The 24,306-nt window shown below is 44.2% G+C and overlaps 1 protein-coding gene across 1 annotated transcript; it reads left to right on the top strand.

The window, feature by feature from the left end:
* The first annotated feature begins 753 nt into the window (after positions 1-753).
* On the top strand, positions 754-7,940 carry LOC130927999 (uncharacterized). The gene is made up of 10 exons (XM_057854164.1): positions 754-804; positions 1,009-1,300; positions 1,555-1,983; positions 4,345-4,463; positions 4,703-4,825; positions 4,910-4,975; positions 5,287-5,375; positions 5,502-5,607; positions 5,838-5,943; positions 6,257-7,940. Exons 1-10 carry the CDS (start codon positions 754-756, stop codon positions 6,301-6,303), a joined length of 1,428 nt encoding a protein of 475 aa, XP_057710147.1. The 3' UTR covers positions 6,304-7,940.
* Positions 7,941-24,306: the final 16,366 nt, after the last annotated feature.

Raw genomic sequence — 24,306 nt, 5'->3', positions numbered from 1 at the left:
CAGCCATTTGAACTTGTGGGGATGGACCTCATTGGAACATTGTCTCTAACCTCCAATGGAAATCGTTACATTTGTGTAATGATTGATTATCTAACAAAATGGACACAGGCCTATGCCCTGAAAACTAAAACTGCTATTGAGGTAACAAAGTGCATATTAAACTTTGTCTACCAGTTTGAGGTTCCTAAAAGGATCCTAACAGATCAAGGATCTGAATTTGTGAATTCGGTAAGTATGAAATCCTTGAAAAGAATACAATGTGTGATTTCAATTGTGTTAATGGTCACTGCTTCAATGTATTATTATTCTACATTTCTTTGCCTTAAACTTGTCAGTGTTTGAAAAATATGCTCTGTAAAAATCTTTGCAATTGTAAACCCCCTTATGTTCGAAAACAATGATTTTCCTAACTATATTTCAATGTCTGTGACTTATGTGGTTTTTCTTGTTTACAGATAAACAAAGGGGTGTGTGACAAGCTGGGAATTCGGCGAAGCCTTTGTGCACCATATCACCCTCAAACAAATGGCTTGGTCGAGAGGATGAATGGGACCATTCAAAGGTCAGGAAAAAAGTAGCATGACCGATATCATCTTCTATACTGGCACAATAAATGACAGCATTTCAGGTAATGCAAATTCAATGTGTTAAATACTTCACAGCTCTTGGGAAACTAGTGGGAAAGAAAGCGGAATTGTGGGACCAGTACCTGGATGCAGTAATTGACTACCCAATTTTCACCATAATTTTTTAATGTTTGGAAGAGAGGCACGCTACCCCTCACAAATTCCAGAACACTTCAAGGTGAGAAAAAAAATAACACTGTCGTATTTACAGGTTTCCGTTGAAGGTCAGGTCTGTAAATGCAACATAATGTTCTGTCAATGTAGTTCGGTACAGGCTTTATGATGGACAGTAACAGACGGATAAAAAAATCTCCCACAAAACGTTGAATGTTTTGTATTTTTCATATTTCTTTTTTTTAAATAACATAATTGTTCTTCACAGGTAGACAGCAGCGTTGAGGATGTCATAGCCGAAGAAGCTCTGAGGGAGGACATGGATCACCTCGACAGCATTAGAGACATATTCTATTCCAATGTTGAGAAGCAGCAGGATAGAACCCGGCGCAGACAACAGCCTGGTTTTCCCAAACAAAGTTTGAAAGTTGGTGACCAGGTATGGAGGCAGAATGTCCGTAGCCAGCAGAGGAAGGGTGGGAAGATGGAGCCCAACTTCCTTGGGCCTTTCACCATAACAGCACTGCAAGGGAAAAATGCAGATCTGCAAGCGGAAAATGGTGCAGTTTTTCTAAAAGTTAATATTGACCATTTAAAAATATACCGGAAAGAAATGCGACGCACCAAATTAAGTCCTCCATGGCCCAGTCCACGTCAACCGAAATAACCCCACTAAAAACGACCCAATCCTCAGATATTGCTTTTGACAATTTGGCCAAATCAGCACCTGCACCTACACAAGCATCCCCTCATGCTCCTTCTCCAGCACCTTCGCCTGCACCTTCTCCATCATAATGTCATGCACCTTCTCCAGCACCTTCGCCTGCACCTTCTCCATCACAATGTCATGCACCTTCTCCAGCACCTTCGCCTGCATCTTCTCCAGAACCTGAACCTGCACTGACTCCCGTAGCTTCACCAGCACCATGTCATGCACCTTCTCCAGCACCTTCGCCTGCATCTTCTCCATCACCATCTCATGCACCTTCTCCAGCACCTTTGCCTGCACCCTCTCCAGAACCTGAACCTGCACCGACTCCCGTAGCTTCACCAGCACCATGTCATGCACCTTCTCCAGCACCTTTGCCTCCATTGTCTCCAGGACCTGAACCTGCCCCGACTCCCGTAGCTTCACCAGCACCATGTCATGCACCTTCTCCAGAACCTGAACCTGCACCAGCTACCGTAGCTTCTCCAGCACCAACAGTGACGGCAAAAACCAAGAAAAGATTAATACAAAAATGTAAGGATCAGAGGTTGCGCTAGACATTTTCGTTGTCTGTCATTTTGACTGACAGGGTCATAAAAATCCAGTCATAATCTATTTTACCAGTCACTTAAATTTTTAAAATGATAATGATGACATATTCAATAGTATTTAGTTTTCATTCATTTTTAATTAATATTGTAACGCTTGCTTGGCGGCGAAAAATTAGACACGGAAGTTGTGGTATTTTTCTCCCTCTTTTTACTCTGCTTACCGCCAACACCAACAAAACAACTCCACTCCCAAAGAAAAAGAGGCAACTATATAGACCCCAATCACCAACGTCACACAATGATCTTAATTGTGGTTGTCAGCCCAAAATCTTCTAAATATATATTAAATGCATCTTACCAGATATAAAATGACTACTACATAGTCTGTGGATCGTTTGGTGCCCAGATTTCTTGTCGAATTACAGCAGTCCATCTCGCTCTCCTCTTCGGGTCTCTAAGAATACGGTAGAACTTCAAGTCTCTCCGTCTATCTTCTCTGTTACTGCAACCAACCGCCACACACTTCTTCGCCATTTTGATTATTAATGTTAACGAGCAGAAAAACACGCCGTAATAGGAGGCATGTACGTAGCGGTAATGTGTAAACACGACGAGCTGACGGACAATATGGCTGCTCCAGTCAGGGGCGGAGTTGTGACGTCATGTGATTGGGGTCTATAGACAAGTTTCCTGAGCGAAGTACGGGCGCCGCCATCTTGGAAAATGTCTGCTTCGCACTTCCGGTCCGGTCGAGTAGCAGTGTATTAGCAGTGTATTGACGACGATAAAACTACGAAATCAAGCCAGAGCAACCCATGGAATCTTCAAAAATTGATTCAGCACGACCTAGATGACACGTAGATGAGGTTGGATGGCAGTTCGTGTCACTTCGTTGATCATTCGTGGACAAAATTATTAACAACGGTCAGCCTGTGTTAACGTGAGGAATGGATTGATACTACGGCCATTAGTGACCAAAATGTGGTGAAATTACAAGTTATATTACATTTGCCGACTGCAGAAGGGCTGACATGGATTGTTTTGATACAAGGAAATGCTACAAGGTTATGTACATATGATGTAAACACAAATAGTATGTCATTCTTTTTTTTTATTGCAGGCATTGATCGCAATAAAACATTTAGACATTCAATTTCTTGTTTTATTTAAAACGATTGGTGCACTCCAAAACAGGTCAATAAATCACATTTATAAAAGTATTGCAAAAATAGCATACGAGAATGTGATATCAGACCGCAGAGCTCCGGAGCCTCGTATAGCGACATCACGGAGGCCCTCGGCGGCATTTAGATGTGCTTTTTTCCCGTCCTCGGTAATTCCAGCTCCAACAGCATATATTTAAAGATGCTACCGTTCACAAGTTCGTAGTTGGATCACGGCGATCTCGGCGAACCACCGTCTGTCACAATTCCTGCCTCTCTCGGCCTCTCCCGGGAGTCGAGCTGTCATCATCATTGTGGAACGCAAACGATATATGTTCGATATATGTCCATCAACGTACAAGTCAAGTTGTCTTCTCTTTTATAACAGCATTTCCCAGCTGTAAACAAACGAATAAGAACTTGTAACACTTGGATTTATGCGGTGCATTCAAACACGATTAGCAGCAGGCGGCTAGCAGCAGTAGCAGAAGCTAGTTGTTGTAAAAATGATTAAACTTCGTAATTACAATCATCATCGTAATATCAATGGCAAAGGCAACAAGTCGTTTCATGCGCCAGATTTTAGGTTTCGTATTTTTAGAGCACATTACCTTCCATAACAGCGGGGGCATGACTGCAGGAGCTGTCACTTTTGTACATCTCCTTCCCTCCCACCTGTATGACGAGTAGAACCTCGCGTTGATGTGTCAATCACGGTGCTGCCGCCAGACCACGGTGACGCTACAATATTCTGACAGAATAGCCAAAGACGTCATGCATTAAGAGAGACATTAGCTAATTAATATGCCACCCTGTGGTCTGGGGTGTGAATTGCAACCTGTCAAAATGACGGACGGACTTCAGTTTTTTCCGTCACCGTTTTAAAAAACCGGTCAACGACGAAAAATATTCGGTTAACGCGACCCCTGGTAAGGATATTTAAAGTAATGTTCAGTTAGTTGAAATATAGATCTGAACTGTTCTATTTAGATTAAAAATTAGCAAAACCCAAAGGTTTTTGTGGAAAGGAAAATCATAATTAGAGTCACATTTAACTTATGTTAAAACTCACTTGTGTTGCTAAAATGACAAAGTTGATTTTTTTTTTTTTTTTTTTTAAATAACGACACTTGTAATGACAGGTAATGACTACATGGATTAATATGGTATGATTTTGGCAGATGTGCGTGAGGCCTGGGAAGGAAAGGAGTGTCATGTGCTTCTCTCAAAGATTGGACCATATAAACTTTACTTTTGGGACATTAAGAGGATTGGTCCTAACCAGGAGCTCGAGAGTGAGGTATTATTCTATCATTATTTTATGAGTTGATACATTACAATACATTAAAAAAAAAAAAAAAAAAAAAAGATTTTTCGGGTTATTAGTGAATATGTAAAAACTTGTTTTCATGCCCTGCGAAATATTTTGATATTCATCGTTTATGTTGAATAACTGCCTTTTTTCCAGTGTGTCAGTCTATACGGAGCTATGAATCTTCTTCAAGTGGATTTATTTTTTATTTTTTTTATATTTCATAGGTGATCAATGCCTACCTCACTCTGATTGTCAAGAGGTACAATCAGCACAAGGCTGATAAAGCTGCAGTTATTGACAGTTTTGCCATGACTGCAATCTGGCAGCAGAAAAAGTGGCGACTCAGGGTACGTAGTGGATCTCTATGCGCATGAATGTTATTTTACTTTTTGCAAAGCTAATAATTTGCATAATTAAAAAAAGAATTACAGATAGATCCAATGGCATACCAAATACTGGTGGGAATACAAAACGAGCACCATCACTGGATGTTGACGGTGAGACTATATCTGAAATGCAACTTATTTCATCTCTGCATCAGTGGCTGTTTAGGCCATTGGCATTACAGTTAATCTCACTTTCAAATACCATTTATGAAGTGAAAACGTATGATGTTTCAAATATTGCTTGTTTCCAATGAGTTCTTTATCATGGTAGTATTTTTATTTTTTTTTCAGATAGTACCTTTACCTGATATTGTGTTTTTGGGTTTACTCTTTCTGTAAATAACGTCTAAGCTCCCTCTGCAACAGGATCCTTAGCTTTTCATGACCGCGACATGACATTTGTTTTCATGTTAAAAACTAAGGTCATCTACCTACATGAAAGGAGAGCCGTTTTTGTTGATCCAATGGGAGAAACTGAGACGAAGACTAAAAGGGGCCTGGATACAACAAGGTACATTTGTCTGTAAAATAATGCTTTAAAACATTGCATTTTACTGGCACAGTGGCAAAGTGATAATGATAGACGTCAAATCATAAAGGAGAAGTAATGTTGACACAAAATATTTCCATATTTCAGGGCATTTATGAGGACTAAAGGCTGCAATGTTTCACGGTGGACATGCAGCACTCTCACTCATGAACGTCAAAAGGATAGCACATCCTGTGGTGCCTTAGCCTTAAAAGTGAGTAAGCAGGACACCCATTAGACAATGTGGACACACAAAAAAACTCATGGACAGTGTTTTGTAATGATCACGGATTTTCAGTTGGACACGTTCTTGAATGGAAATATATGAATATTAAACGTAATATGTTGTGACATATTAGTTATGTTAAAGCATGGCTCTTGCAATCCTCATGGATTTCATGTAATCATTTTTAGAAAGTATTCAATACTAATAGAACTCTTTAGTTTGCAGAGAAAATCTTGAATGGAGGTGAGCTGAACATCAAGACGACACAATCAGCTGTCAACAAGTTGAGGCTCGATATAGCCACATCACTCCTTCAACAATCAGGTGCAGTGTTTTCTTCACAATGTTCCAATCCGCTTGAAAGTATGTAGCTGTTTTATCAGATGTTTAAGTTGAGTGGTTCTTAAAGTTTTCTTTGTCTTGACCCACAAAACGACCTTTGAGCAGAGGTTACAGTTTGTCATATTTAGATGTTTTGATTTTTGTGAATTAAATCTCAAAGTAAAACATTGTTGCACTGATGTACGGTTCATTAAATTACTCTCAGCTGAAAACTTACTACACTGCATAGGAGATGATTATAATATATAATTTTCGCAGGACATTGAATTTGAATGTTCTTACTCTGTCTTAACAGATGATCTCAGCAACCTGTGTCATTGTTGTGGGTCTGAAGATTCTTAATCTTTTTCTAGCGAGAAAGGTAAAAAGAGGGAGTGTTTGGAAACATTGCTTAATCTTTACTCTATTTGGTTGTTCCCATTGAGATCTATTGATGCACGGCCTTCAACAGAATTCATATCATGTTTGCACTTTGGAACTGGTTTACACTGACTATGAAAGAATGAATTTGCTGTGTTGTGTTGAATTTTGTCAGGTATGTTCTCTGGTTATTGCATAAAAAGTTTAAAACCATGGTATGCGCCATATTTTTTACACACAGGATGTAAGATTTGCCTCCAACTCTCTGGAGCGTTTGGAAAACATTGGAATCCTTCCATGCATCTTAATAGGTTTTAAGGGCCTCAAAGGTGTTCACAGTGTAAGCGGTGATGAAAGCCAGATTTTCAGCATTTTCAATCAGCAGCCATATTCTTGTCGTTGGGCTTGCTGTATCTAGTCAGTACTACAGAGTTCAAAATGTTCAAAATATGGTGATTTGAGGGACAAATGAATAATTGTGAGGGACAAATGATCGATTGTGTTTCAGAATATTAAGATCATATTTGATGTAATATTATCAACAATAACGCAGTTGTTGATATGCTATAAAGGATGTCTTGAATTTGAATAGGGAGCTGAAAACACTCAATAATTGGTTAAGGTGTGTAACCATTAAAATACGTTTTCAAAATGATTTAATTTGAATATTCCCTTTATTTACATGTGAAGAACACGTTCTATCCTGTTATCACAATTTTCCCACCTTTCCTATTTTTTTTTATATTCAGCATGATCCCTCTGTTGTTAAAATGTACAGCATATTGTCAGTGAAATATGCAGAAGGTCACTGATACCCTGTACCAACTGTGACACATCAGAGTTAACGTTGGTTTGCTTTTACAGACAATTATTAATCAAGTAACACATAATATTGTAAGCATATTTTTATCATGGTCGAAATTAAGCCACATACCAAAATCTACTACTTCTACAGTACTAGTACTTCTAATTTCAATCTGGATTTGAAACGTTGTAATACGTGGGTTAAGCACACACCGCACACATACAGTACAAGATTATACAGTTTTTCTTTGACATTGTTTAAAATGACATGGTTATGTTAGAGACAGGTATTAAACATTTATGAACTGCAGTCAAAGTTATAAGGGACATTTTAACATCATCAATTGTAATAAGTAAATGTCAAATTGTAAAAGCAGAAGTTATCCAAGTTTAATAATGACACGATCAAATAATAAAACAGTCTTTGAACACTCTATTAAATTTAATGAAACATGAGGGGCGGGGTGGAGGGGGGGGGGTAATGGAAAGAAGTTAGTTTTTACTTTCTTTTAGATTTAACCATCATTATTCAACTTACTTGTGTGGTTTTGTGTGACGGGGATGTCCTTTCTGTGTGGGATAAACTTGAAAGAGTGAATTTCTAATGTGTGAGTGTGGCAAGAACAGGGACAACAACCATAGTGAGTTTGATGGATGTGTGACCTTCCTGGCCAGAAATAGACAGGCGGGACAGTTTTGGTCAGCACTTGACCTGAAATGGGCCTCCCTCTTAAAACAGGTTCTGTTTCAGCCAGCAAGAAATTTTTTTCAGTGTACAACGGTGGACGTAGTATGAGTAACTGTAGCAAGTTTGATGGATGTGTGACCTTCCTAGCCAGAAATAGACAGGCGGGACAGTTTTGGTCAGCACTTGACCTGAAATGGGCCTCCCCCTTAAAACAGGTTCTGTTTCAGCCAGCAAGAAATGTTTTTCACTGTGCAACGGTGGACCTAGTATGAGTAACTGTAGCGAGTTTGATGGATGTGTGACCTTCCTAGCCAGAAATAGACAGGCGGGACAGTTTTGGTCAGCACTTGACCTGAAATGGTACTCCCTCTTAAAAAAGGTTCTGTTTCAGCCAGCAAGAAATGTTTTTCACTGCGCAACGGTGGACCTAGTATGAGTAACTGTAGCGAGTATGATGGATGTGTGACCTTCCTAGCCAGAAATAGACAGGCGGGACAGTTTTGGTCAGCACTTGACCTGAAATGGGCCTCCCTCTTAAAACAGGTTCTGTTTCAGCCAGCAAGAAATGTTTTTCACTGCGCAATGGTGGACCTAGTATGAGTAACTGTAGCGAGTTTGATGGATGTGTGACCTTCCTAGCCAGAAATAGACAGGCGGGACAGTTTTGGTCAGCACTTGACCTGAAATGGGCCTCCCTCTTAAAACAGGTTTAGTTTCAGCCAGCAAGAAATGTTTTTCACTGCGCAACGGTAGACCTAGTATGAGTAACTGTAGCGAGTTTGATGGATGTGTGACCTTCCTAGCCAGAAATAGACAGGCGGGACACTTTTGGTCAGCACTTGACCTGAAATGGGCCTCCCTCTTAAAACAGGTTCTGTTTCAGCCAGCAAGAAATGTTTTTCAGTGTACAACAGTGAACCGAGTATGAGTAACTGTAGCGAGTTTGATGGATGTGTGACCTTCCTAGCCAGAAATAGACAGGCGGGACAGTTTTGGTCAGCACTTGACCTGAAATGGGCCTCCCCCTTAAAACAGGTTCTGTTTCAGCCAGCAAGAAATGTTTTTCACTGTGCAACGGTGGACTTAGTATGAGTAACTGTAGCGAGTTTGATGGATGTGTGACCTTCCTAGCCAGAAATAGACAGGCGGGACAGTTTTGGTCAGCACTTGACCTGAAATGGGCCTCCCTCTTAAAACAGGTTCTGTTTCAGCCAGCAAGAAATGTTTTTCAGTGTACAACGGTGGACCTAGTATGAGTAACTGTAGCGAGCTTGATGGATGTGTGACCTTCCTAGCCAGAAATAGACAGGCGGGACAGTTTTGGTCAGCACTTGACCTGAAATGGGCCTCCCCCTTAAAACAGGTTCTGTTTCGGCCAGCAAGAAATGTTTTTCACTGTGCAACGGTGGACCTAGTATGAGTAACTGTAGCGAGTTTGATGGATGTGTGACCTTCCTAGCCAGAAATAGACAGGCGGGACAGTTTTGGTCAGCACTTGACCTGAAATGGGCCTCCCTCTTAAAAAAGGTTCTGTTTCAGCCAGCAAGAAATGTTTTTCACTGCCCAACGGTGGACCTAGTATGAGTAACTGTAGCGAGTATGATGGATGTGTGACCTTCCTAGCCAGAAATAGACAGGCGGGACAGTTTTGGTCAGCACTTGACCTGAAATGGGCCTCCCTCTTAAAACCGGTTCTGTTTCAGCCAGCAAGAAATATTTTTCACTGCGTAACGGTGGACCTAGTATGAGTAACTTTAGCGAGTTTGATGGATGTGTGACCTTCCTAGCCAGAAATAGACAGGCGGGACAGTTTTGGTCAGCACTTGACCTGAAATGGGCCTTCCTCTTAAAACAGGTTTAGTTTCAGCCAGAAAGAAATGTTTTTCACTGCGCAACGGTAGACCTAGTATGAGTAACTGTAGCGAGTTTGATGGATGTGTGACCTTCCCAGCCAGAAATAGACAGGCGGGACAGTTTTGGTCAGCACTTGACCTGAAATGGGCCTCCCTCTTAAAACAGGTTCTGTTTCAGCCAGCAAGAAATGTTTTTCAGTGTACAACGGTGGACCTAGTATGAGTAACTAGCGAGCTTGATGGATGTGTGACCTTCCTAGCCAGAAATAGACAGGCGGGACAGTTTTGGTCAGCACTTGACCTGAAATGGGCCTCCCCATTAAAACAGGTTCTGTTTCAGCCAGCAAGAAATGTTTTTCACTGTGCAACGGTGGACGTAGTATGAGTAACTGTAGCGAGTTTGATGGATGTGTGACCTTCCTAGCCAGAAATAGACAGGCGGGACAGTTTTGGTCAGCACTTGACCTGAAATGGGCCTCCCTCTTAAAACAGGTTCTGTTTCAGCCAGCAAGAAATATTTTTCACTGCGCAACGGTGGACCTAGTATGAGTAACTGTAGCGAGTTTGATGGATGTGTGACCTTCCCAGCCAGAAATAGACAGGCGGGACAGTTTTGGTCAGCACTTGACCTGAAATGGGCCTCCCTCTTAAAAAAGGTTCTGTTTCAGCCAGCAAGAAATGTTTTTCACTGCGCAACGGTGGACCTAGTATGAGTAACTGTAGCGAGTATGATGGATGTGTGACCTTCCTAGCCAGAAATAGACAGGCGGGACAGTTTTGGTCAGCACTTGACCTGAAATGGGCCTCCCTCTTAAAACAGGTTCTGTTTCAGCCAGCAAGAAATGTTTTTCACTGCGCAATGGTGGACCTAGTATGAGTAACTGTAGCGAGTTTGATGGATGTGTGACCTTCCTAGCCAGAAATAGACAGGCGGGACAGTTTTGGTCAGCACTTGACCTGAAATGGGCCTCCCTCTTAAAACAGGTTTAGTTTCAGCCAGCAAGAAATGTTTTTCACTGCGCAACGGTAGACCTAGTATGAGTAACTGTAGCGAGTTTGATGGATGTGTGACCTTCCTAGCCAGAAATAGACAGGCGGGACACTTTTGGTCAGCACTTGACCTGAAATGGGCCTCCCTCTTAAAACAGGTTCTGTTTCAGCCAGCAAGAAATGTTTTTCAGTGTACAACAGTGAACCGAGTATGAGTAACTGTAGCGAGTTTGATGGATGTGTGACCTTCCTAGCCAGAAATAGACAGGCGGGACAGTTTTGGTCAGCACTTGACCTGAAATGGGCCTCCCCCTTAAAACAGGTTCTGTTTCAGCCAGCAAGAAATGTTTTTCACTGTGCAACGGTGGACTTAGTATGAGTAACTGTAGCGAGTTTGATGGATGTGTGACCTTCCTAGCCAGAAATAGACAGGCGGGACAGTTTTGGTCAGCACTTGACCTGAAATGGGCCTCCCTCTTAAAACAGGTTCTGTTTCAGCCAGCAAGAAATGTTTTTCAGTGTACAACGGTGGACCTAGTATGAGTAACTGTAGCGAGCTTGATGGATGTGTGACCTTCCTAGCCAGAAATAGACAGGCGGGACAGTTTTGGTCAGCACTTGACCTGAAATGGGCCTCCCCCTTAAAACAGGTTCTGTTTCGGCCAGCAAGAAATGTTTTTCACTGTGCAACGGTGGACCTAGTATGAGTAACTGTAGCGAGTTTGATGGATGTGTGACCTTCCTAGCCAGAAATAGACAGGCGGGACAGTTTTGGTCAGCACTTGACCTGAAATGGGCCTCCCTCTTAAAAAAGGTTCTGTTTCAGCCAGCAAGAAATGTTTTTCACTGCCCAACGGTGGACCTAGTATGAGTAACTGTAGCGAGTATGATGGATGTGTGACCTTCCTAGCCAGAAATAGACAGGCGGGACAGTTTTGGTCAGCACTTGACCTGAAATGGGCCTCCCTCTTAAAACCGGTTCTGTTTCAGCCAGCAAGAAATATTTTTCACTGCGTAACGGTGGACCTAGTATGAGTAACTTTAGCGAGTTTGATGGATGTGTGACCTTCCTAGCCAGAAATAGACAGGCGGGACAGTTTTGGTCAGCACTTGACCTGAAATGGGCCTCCCTCTTAAAACAGGTTTAGTTTCAGCCAGAAAGAAATGTTTTTCACTGCGCAACGGTAGACCTAGTATGAGTAACTGTAGCGAGTTTGATGGATGTGTGACCTTCCCAGCCAGAAATAGACAGGCGGGACAGTTTTGGTCAGCACTTGACCTGAAATGGGCCTCCCTCTTAAAACAGGTTCTGTTTCAGCCAGCAAGAAATGTTTTTCAGTGTACAACGGTGGACCTAGTATGAGTAACTAGCGAGCTTGATGGATGTGTGACCTTCCTAGCCAGAAATAGACAGGCGGGACAGTTTTGGTCAGCACTTGACCTGAAATGGGCCTCCCCATTAAAACAGGTTCTGTTTCAGCCAGCAAGAAATGTTTTTCACTGTGCAACGGTGGACGTAGTATGAGTAACTGTAGCGAGTTTGATGGATGTGTGACCTTCCTAGCCAGAAATAGACAGGCGGGACAGTTTTGGTCAGCACTTGACCTGAAATGGGCCTCCCTCTTAAAACAGGTTCTGTTTCAGCCAGCAAGAAATATTTTTCACTGCGCAACGGTAGACCTAGTATGAGTAACTGTAGCGAGTTTGATGGATGTGTGACCTTCCCAGCCAGAAATAGACAGGCGGGACAGTTTTGGTCAGCACTTGACCTGAAATGGGCCTCCCTCTTAAAACAGGTTCTGTTTCAGCCAGCAAGAAATGTTTTTCACTGCGCAGCGGTGGACCTAGTATGAGTAACATTAGCGAGTTTGATGGATGTGTGACCTTCCTAGCCAGAAATAGACAGGCGGGACACTTTTGGTCAGCACTTGACCTGAAATGGGCCTCCCTCTTAAAACAGGTTCTGTTTCAGCCAGCAAGAAATGTTTTTCAGTGTACAACAGTGAACCTAGTATGAGTAATTGTAGCGAGTTTGATGGATGTGTGACCTTCCTAGCCAGAAATAGACAGGCGGGACAGTTTTGGTCAGCACTTGACCTGAAATGGGCCTCCCCCTTAAAACAGGTTCTGTTTCAGCCAGCAAGAAATGTTTTTCACTGTGCAACGGTGGACCTAGTATGAGTAACTGTAGCGAGTTTGATGGATGTGTGACCTTCCTAGCCAGAAATAGACAGGCGGGACAGTTTTGGTCAGCACTTGACCTGAAATGGGCCTCCCCCTTAAAACAGGTTCTGTTTCAGCCAGCAAGAAATGTTTTTCACTGTGCAACGGTGGACCTAGTATGAGTAACTGTAGCGAGTTTGATGGATGTGTGACCTTCCTAGCCAGAAATAGACAGGCGGGACAGTTTTGGTCAGCACTTGACCTGAAATGGGCCTCCCTCTTAAAACAGGTTTTGTTTCAGCCAGCAAGAAATGTTTTTCACTGCGCAACGGTGGACCTAGTATGAGTAACCGTAGCAAGTATGATGGATGTGTGACCTTCCTAGCCAGAAATAGAGAGGCGGGACAGTTTTGGTCAGCACTTGACCTGAAATGGGCCTCCCTCTTAAAACAGGTTCTGTTTCAGCCAGCAAGAAATGTTTTTCACTGCGCAACGGTGGACCTAGTATGAGTAACTGTAGCGAGTATGATGGATGTGTGACCTTCCTAGCCAGAAATAGACAGGCTGGACAGTTTTGGTCAGCACTTGATCTGAAATGGGCCTCCCTCTTAAAACAGGTTCTGTTTCAGCCAGCAAGAAATGTTTTTCACTGCGCAACGGTGGACCTAGTATGAGTAACCGTAGCAAGTATGATGGATGTGTGACCTTCCTAGCCAGAAATAGAGAGGCGGGACAGTTTTGGTCAGCACTTGACCTGAAATGGGCCTCCCTCTTAAAACAGGTTCTGTTTCAGCCAGCAAGAAATGTTTTTCACTGCGCAACGGTGGACCTAGTATGAGTAACTGTAGCGAGTATGATGGATGTGTGACCTTCCTAGCCAGAAATAGACAGGCGGGACAGTTTTGGTCAGCACTTGATCTGAAATGGGCCTCCCTCTTAAAACAGGTTCTGTTTCAGCCAGCAAGAAATATTTTTCACTGCGCAACGGTGGACCTAGTATGAGTAACTGTAGCGAGTTTGATGGATGTGTGACCTTCCTAGCCAGAAATAGACAGGCGGGACAGTTTTGGTCAGCACTTGACCTGAAATGGGCCTCCCTCTTAAAACAGGTTCTGTTTCAGCCAGCAAGAAATGTTTTTCACTGTGCAACGGTGGACCTAGTATGAGTAACTGTAGCGAGTTTGATGGATGTGTGACCTTCCTAGCCAGAAATAGACAGGCGGGACAGTTTTGGTCAGCACTTGACCTGAAATGGGCCTCCCTCTTAAAACAGGTTCTGTTTCAGCCAGCAAGAAATGTTTTTCACTGCGCAACGGTGGACCTAGTATGAGTAACTGTAGCAAGTATGATGGATGTGTGACCTTCCTAGCCAGAAATAGAGAGGCGGGACAGTTTTGGTCAGCACTTGACCTGAAATGGGCCTCCCTCTTAAAACAGGTTCTGTTTCAGCCAGCAAGAAATGTTTTTCAGTGTACAACGGTGGACCTAGTATGAGTAACTGTAGCGAGCTTGATGGATGTGTGACCTTCCTAGCCAGAAATAGACAGGCGGGACAGTTTTGGTCAGCACTTGACCTGAAATGGGCCTCCCTCTTAAAACAGGTTCTGTTTCAGCCAGCAAGAAATATTTTTCACTGCGCAACGGTGGACCTAGTATGAGTAACTGTAGCGATTTTGATGGATGTGTGACCTTCCTAGCCAGAAATAGACAGGCGGGACAGTTTTGGTCAGCACTTGACCTGAAATGGGCCTCCCTCTTAAAACAGGTTTAGTTTCAGCCAGCAAGAAATGTTTTTCACTGCGCAACGGTAGACCTAGTATGAGTAACTGTAGCGAGTTTGATGGATGTGTGACCTTCCCAGCCAGAAATAGACAGGCGGGACAGTTTTGGTCAGCACTTGACCTGAAATGGGCCTCCCTCTTAAAACAGGTTCTGTTTCAGCCAGCAAGAAATGTTTTTCACTGCGCAGCGGTGGACCTAGTATGAGTAACTGTAGCGAGTTTGATGGATGTGTGACCTTCCTAGCCAGAAATAGACAGGCGGGACAGTTTTGGTCAGCACTTGACCTGAAATGGGCCTCCCTCTTAAAACAGGTTCTGTTTCAGCCAGCAAGAAATGTTTTTCAGTGTACAACGGTGGACCTAGTATGAGTAACTGTAGCGAGCTTGATGGATGTGTGACCTTCCTAGCCATAAATAGACAGGCGGGACAGTTTTGGTCAGCACTTGACCTGAAATGGGCCTCCCCCTTAAAACAGGTTCTGTTTCAGCCAGCAAGAAATGTTTTTCACTGTGCAACGGTGGACGTAGTATGAGTAACTGTAGCGAGTTTGATGGATGTGTGACCTTCCTAGCCAGAAATAGACAGGCGGGACAGTTTTGGTCAGCACTTGACCTGAAATGGGCCTCCCTCTTAAAACAGGTTCTGTTTCAGCCAGCAAGAAATATTTTTCACTGCGCAACGGTGGACCTAGTATGAGTAACTGTAGCGATTTTGATGGATGTGTGACCTTCCTAGCCAGAAATAGACAGGCGGGACAGTTTTGGTCAGCACTTGACCTGAAATGGGCCTCCCTCTTAAAACAGGTTTAGTTTCAGCCAGCAAGAAATGTTTTTCACTGCGCAACGGTGGACCTAGTATGAGTAACTGTAGCGAGTTTGATGGATGTGTGACCTTCCCAGCCAGAAATAGACAGGCGGGACAGTTTTGGTCAGCACTTGACCTGAAATGGGCCTCCCTCTTAAAACAGGTTCTGTTTCAGCCAGCAAGAAATGTTTTTCACTGCGCAGCGGTGGACCTAGTATGAGTAACTGTAGCGAGTTTGATGGATGTGTGACCTTCCTAGCCAGAAATAGACAGGCGGGACACTTTTGGTCAGCACTTGACCTGAAATGGGCCTCCCTCTTAAAACAGGTTCTGTTTCAGCCAGCAAGAAATGTTTTTCAGTGTACAACAGTGAACCTAGTATGAGTAACTGTAGCGTGTTTGATGGATGTGTGACCTTCCTAGCAAGAAATAGACAGGCGGGACAGCTTTGGTCAGCACTTGACCTGAAATGGGCCTCCCCCTTAAAACAGGTTCTGTTTCAGCCAGCAAGAAATGTTTTTCACTGTGCAACGGTGGACCTAGTATGAGTAACTGTAGCGAGTTTGATGGATGTGTGACCTTCCTAGCCAGAAATAGACAGGCGGGACAGTTTTGGTCAGCACTTGACCTGAAATGGGCCTCCCTCTTAAAACAGGTTTTGTTTCAGCCAGCAAGAAATGTTTTTCACTGCGCAACGGTGGACCTAGTATGAGTAACCGTAGCAAGTATGATGGATGTGTGACCTTCCTAGCCAGAAATAGAGAGGCGGGACAGTTTTGGTCAGCACTTGACCTGAAATGGGCCTCCCTCTTAAAACAGGTTCTGTTTCAGCCAGCAAGAAATGTTTTTCACTGCGCAACGGTGGACCTAGTATGAGTAACTGTAGCGAGTATGATGGATGTGTGACCTTCCTAGCCAGAAATAGACAGGCGGGACAGTTTTGGTCAGCACTTGACCTGAAATGGGCCTCCCTCTTAAAACAGGTTCTGTTTCAGCCAGCAAGAAATGTTTTTCACTGCGCAATGGTGGACCTAGTATGAGTAACTGTAGCGAGTTTGATGGATGTGTGACCTTCCTAGCCAGAAATAGACAGGCGGGACAGTTTTGGTCAGCACTTGACCTGAAATGGGCCTCCCTCTTAAAACAGGTTTAGTTTCAGCCAGCAAGAAATGTTTTTCACTGCGCAACGGTAGACCTAGTATGAGTAACTGTAGCGAGTTTGATGGATGTGTGACCTTCCTAGCCAGAAATAGACAGGCGGGACAGTTTTGGTCAGCACTTGACCTGAAATGGGCCTCCCTCTTAAAACAGGTTCTGTTTCAGCCAGCAAGAAATGTTTTTCAGTGTACAACAGTGAACCTAGTATGAGTAACTGTAGCGAGTTTGATGGATGTGTGACCTTCCTAGCCAGAAATAGACAGGCGGGACAGTTTTGGTCAGCACTTGACCTGAAATGGGCCTCCCCCTTAAAACAGGTTCTGTTTCAGCCAGCAAGAAATGTTTTTCACTGCGCAACGGTGGACCTAGTATGAGTAACCGTAGCAAGTATGATGGATGTGTGACCTTCCTAGCCAGAAATAGAGAGGCGGGACAGTTTTGGTCAGCACTTGACCTGAAATGGGCCTCCCTCTTAAAACAGGTTCTGTTTCAGCCAGCAAGAAATGTTTTTCACTGCGCAACGGTGGACCTAGTATGAGTAACTGTAGCGAGTATGATGGATGTGTGACCTTCCTAGCCAGAAATAGACAGGCGGGACAGTTTTGGTCAGCACTTGATCTGAAATGGGCCTCCCTCTTAAAACAGGTTCTGTTTCAGCCAGCAAGAAATATTTTTCACTGCGCAACGGTGGACCTAGTATGAGTAACTGTAGCGAGTTTGATGGATGTGTGACCTTCCTAGCCAGAAATAGACAGGCGGGACAGTTTTGGTCAGCACTTGACCTGAAATGGGCCTCCCTCTTAAAACAGGTTCTGTTTCAGCCAGCAAGAAATGTTTTTCACTGTGCAACGGTGGACCTAGTATGAGTAACTGTAGCGAGTTTGATGGATGTGTGACCTTCCTAGCCAGAAATAGACAGGCGGGACAGTTTTGGTCAGCACTTGACCTGAAATGGGCCTCCCTCTTAAAACAGGTTCTGTTTCAGCCAGCAAGAAATGTTTTTCACTGCGCAACGGTGGACCTAGTATGAGTAACTGTAGCAAGTATGATGGATGTGTGACCTTCCTAGCCAGAAATAGAGAGGCGGGACAGTTTTGGTCAGCACTTGACCTGAAATGGGCCTCCCTCTTAAAACAGGTTCTGTTTCAGCCAGCAAGAAATGTTTTTCAGTGTACAACGGTGGACCTAGTATGAGTAACTGTAGCGAGCTTGATGGATGTGTGACCTTCCTAGCCAGAAATAGACAGGCGGGACAGTTTTGGTCAGCACTTGACCTGAAATGGGCCTCCCTCTTAAAACAGGTTCTGTTTCAGCCAGCAAGAAATATTTTTCACTGCGCAACGGTGGACCTAGTATGAGTAACTGTAGCGATTTTGATGGATGTGTGACCTTCCTAGCCAGAAATAGACAGGCGGGACAGTTTTGGTCAGCACTTGACCTGAAATGGGCCTCCCTCTTAAAACAGGTTTAGTTTCAGCCAGCAAGAAATGTTTTTCACTGCGCAACGGTAGACCTAGTATGAGTAACTGTAGCGAGTTTGATGGATGTGTGACCTTCCCAGCCAGAAATAGACAGGCGGGACAGTTTTGGTCAGCACTTGACCTGAAATGGGCCTCCCTCTTAAAACAGGTTCTGTTTCAGCCAGCAAGAAATGTTTTTCACTGCGCAGCGGTGGACCTAGTATGAGTAACTGTAGCGAGTTTGATGGATGTGTGACCTTCCTAGCCAGAAATAGACAGGCGGGACACTTTTGGTCAGCACTTGACCTGAAATGGGCCTCCCTCTTAAAACAGGTTCTGTTTCAGCCAGCAAGAAATGTTTTTCAGTGTACAACAGTGAACCTAGTATGAGTAACTGTAGCGAGTTTGATGGATGTGTGACCTTCCTAGCCAGAAATAGACAGGCGGGACAGCTTTGGTCAGCACTTGACCTGAAATGGGCCTCCCCCTTAAAACAGGTTCTGTTTCAGCCAGCAAGAAATGTTTTTCACTGTGCAACGGTGGACCTAGTATGAGTAACTGTAGCGAGTTTGATGGATGTGTGACCTTCCTAGCCAGAAATAGACAGGCGGGACAGTTTTGGTCAGCACTTGACCTGAAATGGGCCTCCCCCTTAAAACAGGTTCTGTTTCAGCCAGCAAGAAATGTTTTTCACTGTGCAACGGTGGACCTAGTATGAGTAACTGTAGCGAGTTTGATGGATGTGTGACCTTCCTAGCCAGAAATAGACAGGCGGGACAGTTTTGGTCAGCACTTGACCTGAAATGGGCCTCCCTCTTAAAACAGGTTTTGTTTCAGCCAGCAAGAAATGTTTTTCACTGCGCAACGGTGGACCTAGTATGAGTAACCGTAGCAAGTATGATGGATGTGTGACCTTCCTAGCCAGAAATAGAGAGGCGGGACAGTTTTGGTCAGCACTTGACCTGAAATGGGCCTCCCTCTTAAAACAGGTTCTGTTTCAGCCAGCAAGAAATGTTTTTCACTGCGCAACGGTGGACCTAGTATGAGTAACTGTAGCGAGTATGATGGATGTGTGACCTTCCTAGCCAGAAATAGACAGGCGGGACAGTTTTGGTCAGCACTTGATCTGAAATGGGCCTCCCTCTTAAAACAGGTTCTGTTTCAGCCAGCAAGAAATATTTTTCACTGCGCAACGGTGGACCTAGTATGAGTAACTGTAGCGAGTTTGATGGATGTGTGACCTTCCTAGCCAGAAATAGACAGGCGGGACAGTTTTGGTCAGCACTTGACCTGAAATGGGCCTCCCTCTTAAAACAGGTTCTGTTTCAGCCAGCAAGAAATGTTTTTCAGTGTACAACAGTGAACCTAGTATGAGTAACTGTCGCGAGTTTGATGGATGTGTGACCTTCCTAGCCAGAAATAGACAGGCGGGACAGACACCAAATGCGCCACGGACCGCCAGGTCGTTGGGGACCCCTGAGCTACAGTATATAAACGCAAACTATCTGGGAGAAGAACGCCGAGATATTTCCCTTGCTGGTCGCCATTAACACGTACTATTTTCGAGTCGCTTGGTATATGCCTTCTAGTTCGTCAGACGTCTTAGTTTTGTGATCCTCTACCTTGTGCAGGAAAAGTCACATTGGATTACGTAGGCACGTCGCTACTACAGCTTGCTGTTGTTTTCATCGGACACTGCCTTTTGGCCTCTCTCGAATGCAAAGTTTCTCGTTTTTAAAACTTGTTGGTATTTTTGCCAGACTCATGGTCTCAGCTTTTTCTATGCCCGCGAGGAAAAATCGCTAACAAGCAAGTGAGATCGTGGACCCGGACGCTAGCTAACTGCCAAACCGAGAGCGCTAGCTAACCGGAGCTGGGCGCTAGCTAGCCGGAGCTGGGCTAATTAACTTCAAAATCACGAATCGATGGCTCCTCTGACCTCGCCTGGTTGCGACAGCTGCCATCGACTCAGTCAAAAAATCATCGAGCTGGAGGGAAGGATCTCCCTGCTCCACCTACTGAAGGAAGATGAACAGCTTCTTGACTCGATGGTCGTCGCCCTAGGCCCTGCAATAAATTCATCGCCTACTGCAGAACTCGACTCAACTGTCCCAATCACCTCGCCGAAAAGTCCGACCACCGCAGCAACGAATCACTGGTCCCGCCTCGGCGCAAAGCCAAAAAAACTGGCCAACTTCACTCCTGCTCCCGCATATAAGCATAATAGTTCAGAACAAACTACATGTGCACCTCGCCATAAAAGTACACCGGTACCCATGGCAATCACACTATCCAACAGGTTCTCTATTCTCGGTGAGGATAACGGTGCTACGTCCCAAAATGATCGCCCGCCTCCTACATCAAATCCGAAGATCTCCACTCATTCTCCCCCCCAGAAACACCCGAGAATACCTCCACTCCGCCGATCTGCAACACCCCCACGCCCAAAGTCCGTTGCAGGGAAGCCTACTTACGTCACGGGAATCCCCCACGCCGCCATCACGTCTACTCCTCACAACGCCAACTCAGTCGCTGCCGAAATGATCCACCCGCAATCTACCTCTCGTCCCCTTTTCCCTCCGAACACATTAATAGTGGGAGACTCAATAATCCAAAATGTACGATTTTATAACTCAATCACAAAATGTTATCCTGGTTCCACAATTCCTGAACTACTAAATAAACTCCCTGCACTGTTACTCTCACTGCCATCCACTGTCAAAAGAATAGTTGTTCATATCGGCTCCAATGACACTTCCTGCAGAAACTCAGAGGTAACAAAAAAACACTTTTTAGCCCTTCTTGACTTTTTAGCTAACTGTGGGAAATCTGTTTTTATCTCTGGCCCGATTCCTACCTTGTCACGTGGAGTAGAGCGCTTCAGCAGAATTCTCAGCCTTCACACCTGGCTCCAATCCACCTGTTTCAGTCGCAGTGTTAACTTCATAGACAATTTTAATCTCTTCTGGAACCGTACTTCTCTTTTCAACCGTGATCGTATCCATCCAAATATGCTCGGAACCAAAATGCTCACAGGAAATCTCCATTACGCTATCCACACAGTCACACGTGCTTCCACAGGATGACTGATTAGCTCCCATGAGCCCTCCCCTCACTCCAATCCAATGACATCACTTTACTTGTTTCCGTCCATCAGCGCCTCTCCTCGGCCTCATCTGGCACTACAATCTCATCCTGCAAATCAAATTAAAACCATCATCAACCAAAGGAAGCGCCGCTTCGATTACACAAAACATATCAATACAGCCAACCTTCGTCCAATTCCCAAATCATCAGTACCCCTTATAAAACAAAATTATCTGAAATTGGCGTTATTTAATTCCCGATCAATCAATAACAAAACCCACACTCTTAATGAATTCATAACAGAAAAGAACCTAGACATTCTCTGCCTCACCGAAACCTGGCAAAAACCATTAGAATATCTCTCTCTTAATCAAACCACTCCCACTGGATTCACATACCTTGATAAACCCCGCACTGTTGGCAGAGGAGGTGGCATTGCTATTATTTACAGGAAAACTATCAAGACAACTGCCATCTCAATTCCGTCCGTCCCTTCATTTGAACACCTTGTCTTTAAACTCTCCCGCCCTTGCCCTCTGGTTACTGCTATTATTTACCGCCCCCCCAAACCGCACCCTTCTCTTATTTCTGACCTGACTGACATGCTAACCCAGTTATTTGCCATTTCTCCATCAATTCTCCTCCTGGGTGATTTTAATCTGCATATTGACGACTCTAGCAATAAATTGGCCACTGAATTCCTAGAACTGCTACAATGTCTAGATTTCACCCAGCATATTAACTTTCCCACACACAGTCAGGGTCACATCTTGGACCTCGTCTGCTCCTCCAACCTAAATATCCAGCAGATAAACAGCTACAACCTTCATATCTCTGATCATCTGGCAATAACCATGGACATTAACATTCCTATCCCCAGAATCAAACAAACCCGTACCATAACCTTCAGAACTCTTAAATCCATTTCTCCCACAGCCTTATCAGCCTCGCTCACCGGGTATCTGTCTACTTCACCTGCCCCGCCATCAAAGGACCCCACTGTCCTGGTAAATTACTACAACACCATACTCTCTTCCTGCTTAAATCAGCACGCACCTCTCAAAACGAAAACAGTTTCTTTTACACACTCTGCCCCATGGTACACGCCCATACTCCGCTCAATGAAAACCCGGAAAAGACAACTTGAAAGACTCCATAAGAAAACCGGCCTAACAGTTCATCTAATAGCATATAAGGAACATCTACAGCAATATAAAGAAGCAATCAACACCGCCCGGACCACCCACTATGCCAACATTATCCGCTCCGTCTCCAACAATTCCAAGGCTCTTTTTTCCACCATAAACTATTTGCTCAAACCCCATGACAACTCGTCTGCTTCATTCACTCCAGAAAAGTGTCAATTATTTCTTTCATTTTTCCAAACAAAAATAGACAACATCTACAGAAACCTAAATACCTCCAGGATCTGTCCCATTGCTTTACGTACCCCTCCATCCTTCCTTCCATCTGCCTCTATGCTCACTCCGATCAAGAAACTCACTCAACTTTCTCCAATATCAACCACTCAACTTGCCACCATAATGTCTGGAATTAAAACTACCACCTGCACCCTAGATCCCATTCCCTCTGTTCTAATAAAAGACTGTCTCCCTGTAATCTCCTCACTTATCACTGACATCATTAACACCTCCCTCCGCTCTGGCTCTGTCCCCCAAACTCTCAAAATGGCTGCCATCACTCCCATCTTAAAGAAATCTGGTCTAGACCCCGATATACCAAGCAATTACCGCCCCATCTCCAATCTCCCTTTTCTGTCAAAAATCCTGGAAAGGGCCGTGGCCTCTCAACTCAAAACCCACCTCACCAATAATAACCTGTTTGAACTCTTTCAATCTGGCTTCCGATCACAGCATAGCACCGAAACAGCACTTCTCAAAATAACCAACGATATTCTTCTCTCCTTGGATTCCGGACAACTCACCATCCTCATCCTTCTGGACCTCACTGCTGCCTTCGACACAATCAACCACACCATCCTGCTCTCCAGATTAGAATCTTTACACATCACTGGTACCGCACTTTCCTGGTTTCGCTCCTACCTCACTGACCGACAACAATTCATCGCCATCAATCATTGCACATCCCCTCCTGCTCCCCTACCACAAGGTGTCCCCCAAGGTTCAGTTCTAGGTCCCCTCCTCTTCATTCTCTACATCCTCCCCCTTGGTCAGATCATCCGCAAACATGGACTCCAATTTCACTGCTACGCTGACGACATCCAAATTTACATAACCACACAACAAATCTCGCACAGCACCCAATCCACACTTCAAAACTGCCTCAGTGAAATTAATTCCTGGATGCAAGAAAACTATCTTCAACTCAACAGTAACAAATCAGACATAATCATCTTCGACCCTGCAGCCCACATCATAGACAGTCAATTTTCCCTCACCCTCAACAACTGCACCCTGCCTTTCTCAACACATTCCCGCAACCTTGGTATCATTTTTGACAATAAACTCAGATTCGACTACCACGTCAACCATATCACCAGAACTGCCTTCTTCCACCTCAAGAACATAGCCCGTCTTCGCCCCTCCCTCACCTTCTCTACTGCTGAAACCCTCATCCATGCCTTCATAACCTCCAGACTTGACTACTGCAACAGCATTCTCTTCGGTTCTCCATCCAAACTCATCAATAAACTACAATATATCCAAAACTCTGCTGCACGCCTTCTCACCCAGACCCCCTATAGGAACCACATTACCCCCGTCCTCCACAAACTGCACTGGCTTCCTATTTCATACAGAATTCAGTTCAAAATCATCCTTCTCACTTACAAAGCACTCAATAACTTGGCCCCGCCCTACCTCACAGACCTTCTCTGTCCCCACACCCCTTCCCGTCACCTCCGCTCTTCTAACAGAAACATCCTCGCACCGCCCAAACAAAGAACACACCGAACTAGGGGGGACAGAGCCTTCTCCGCTGCCGCCCCCTCCCTTTGGAACTCACTCCCAAAACCCATTCGTTCATGTTCAGACCTTCCCACATTCAAAAAACTGTTAAAAACTCACCTTTTTAAACTAGCTTTTAACTTATAATTATTTTCTTGTTTTGTTCTGTCCACGTTGTTTGCTGTTTCTGTTCCTACTGTAAAGCGTCTTTGAGCATTGGTAAAAGCGCTCTACAAATAAAATGTATTATTATTATTTTATTATTAGTT

The sequence above is a fragment of the Corythoichthys intestinalis genome, chromosome 13, assembly GCF_030265065.1.
Source record: "Corythoichthys intestinalis isolate RoL2023-P3 chromosome 13, ASM3026506v1, whole genome shotgun sequence".
Classification (NCBI taxonomy): Eukaryota; Metazoa; Chordata; class Actinopteri; order Syngnathiformes; family Syngnathidae; genus Corythoichthys; species Corythoichthys intestinalis.
This window is presented reverse-complemented; position numbering and strand designations above follow the sequence as displayed.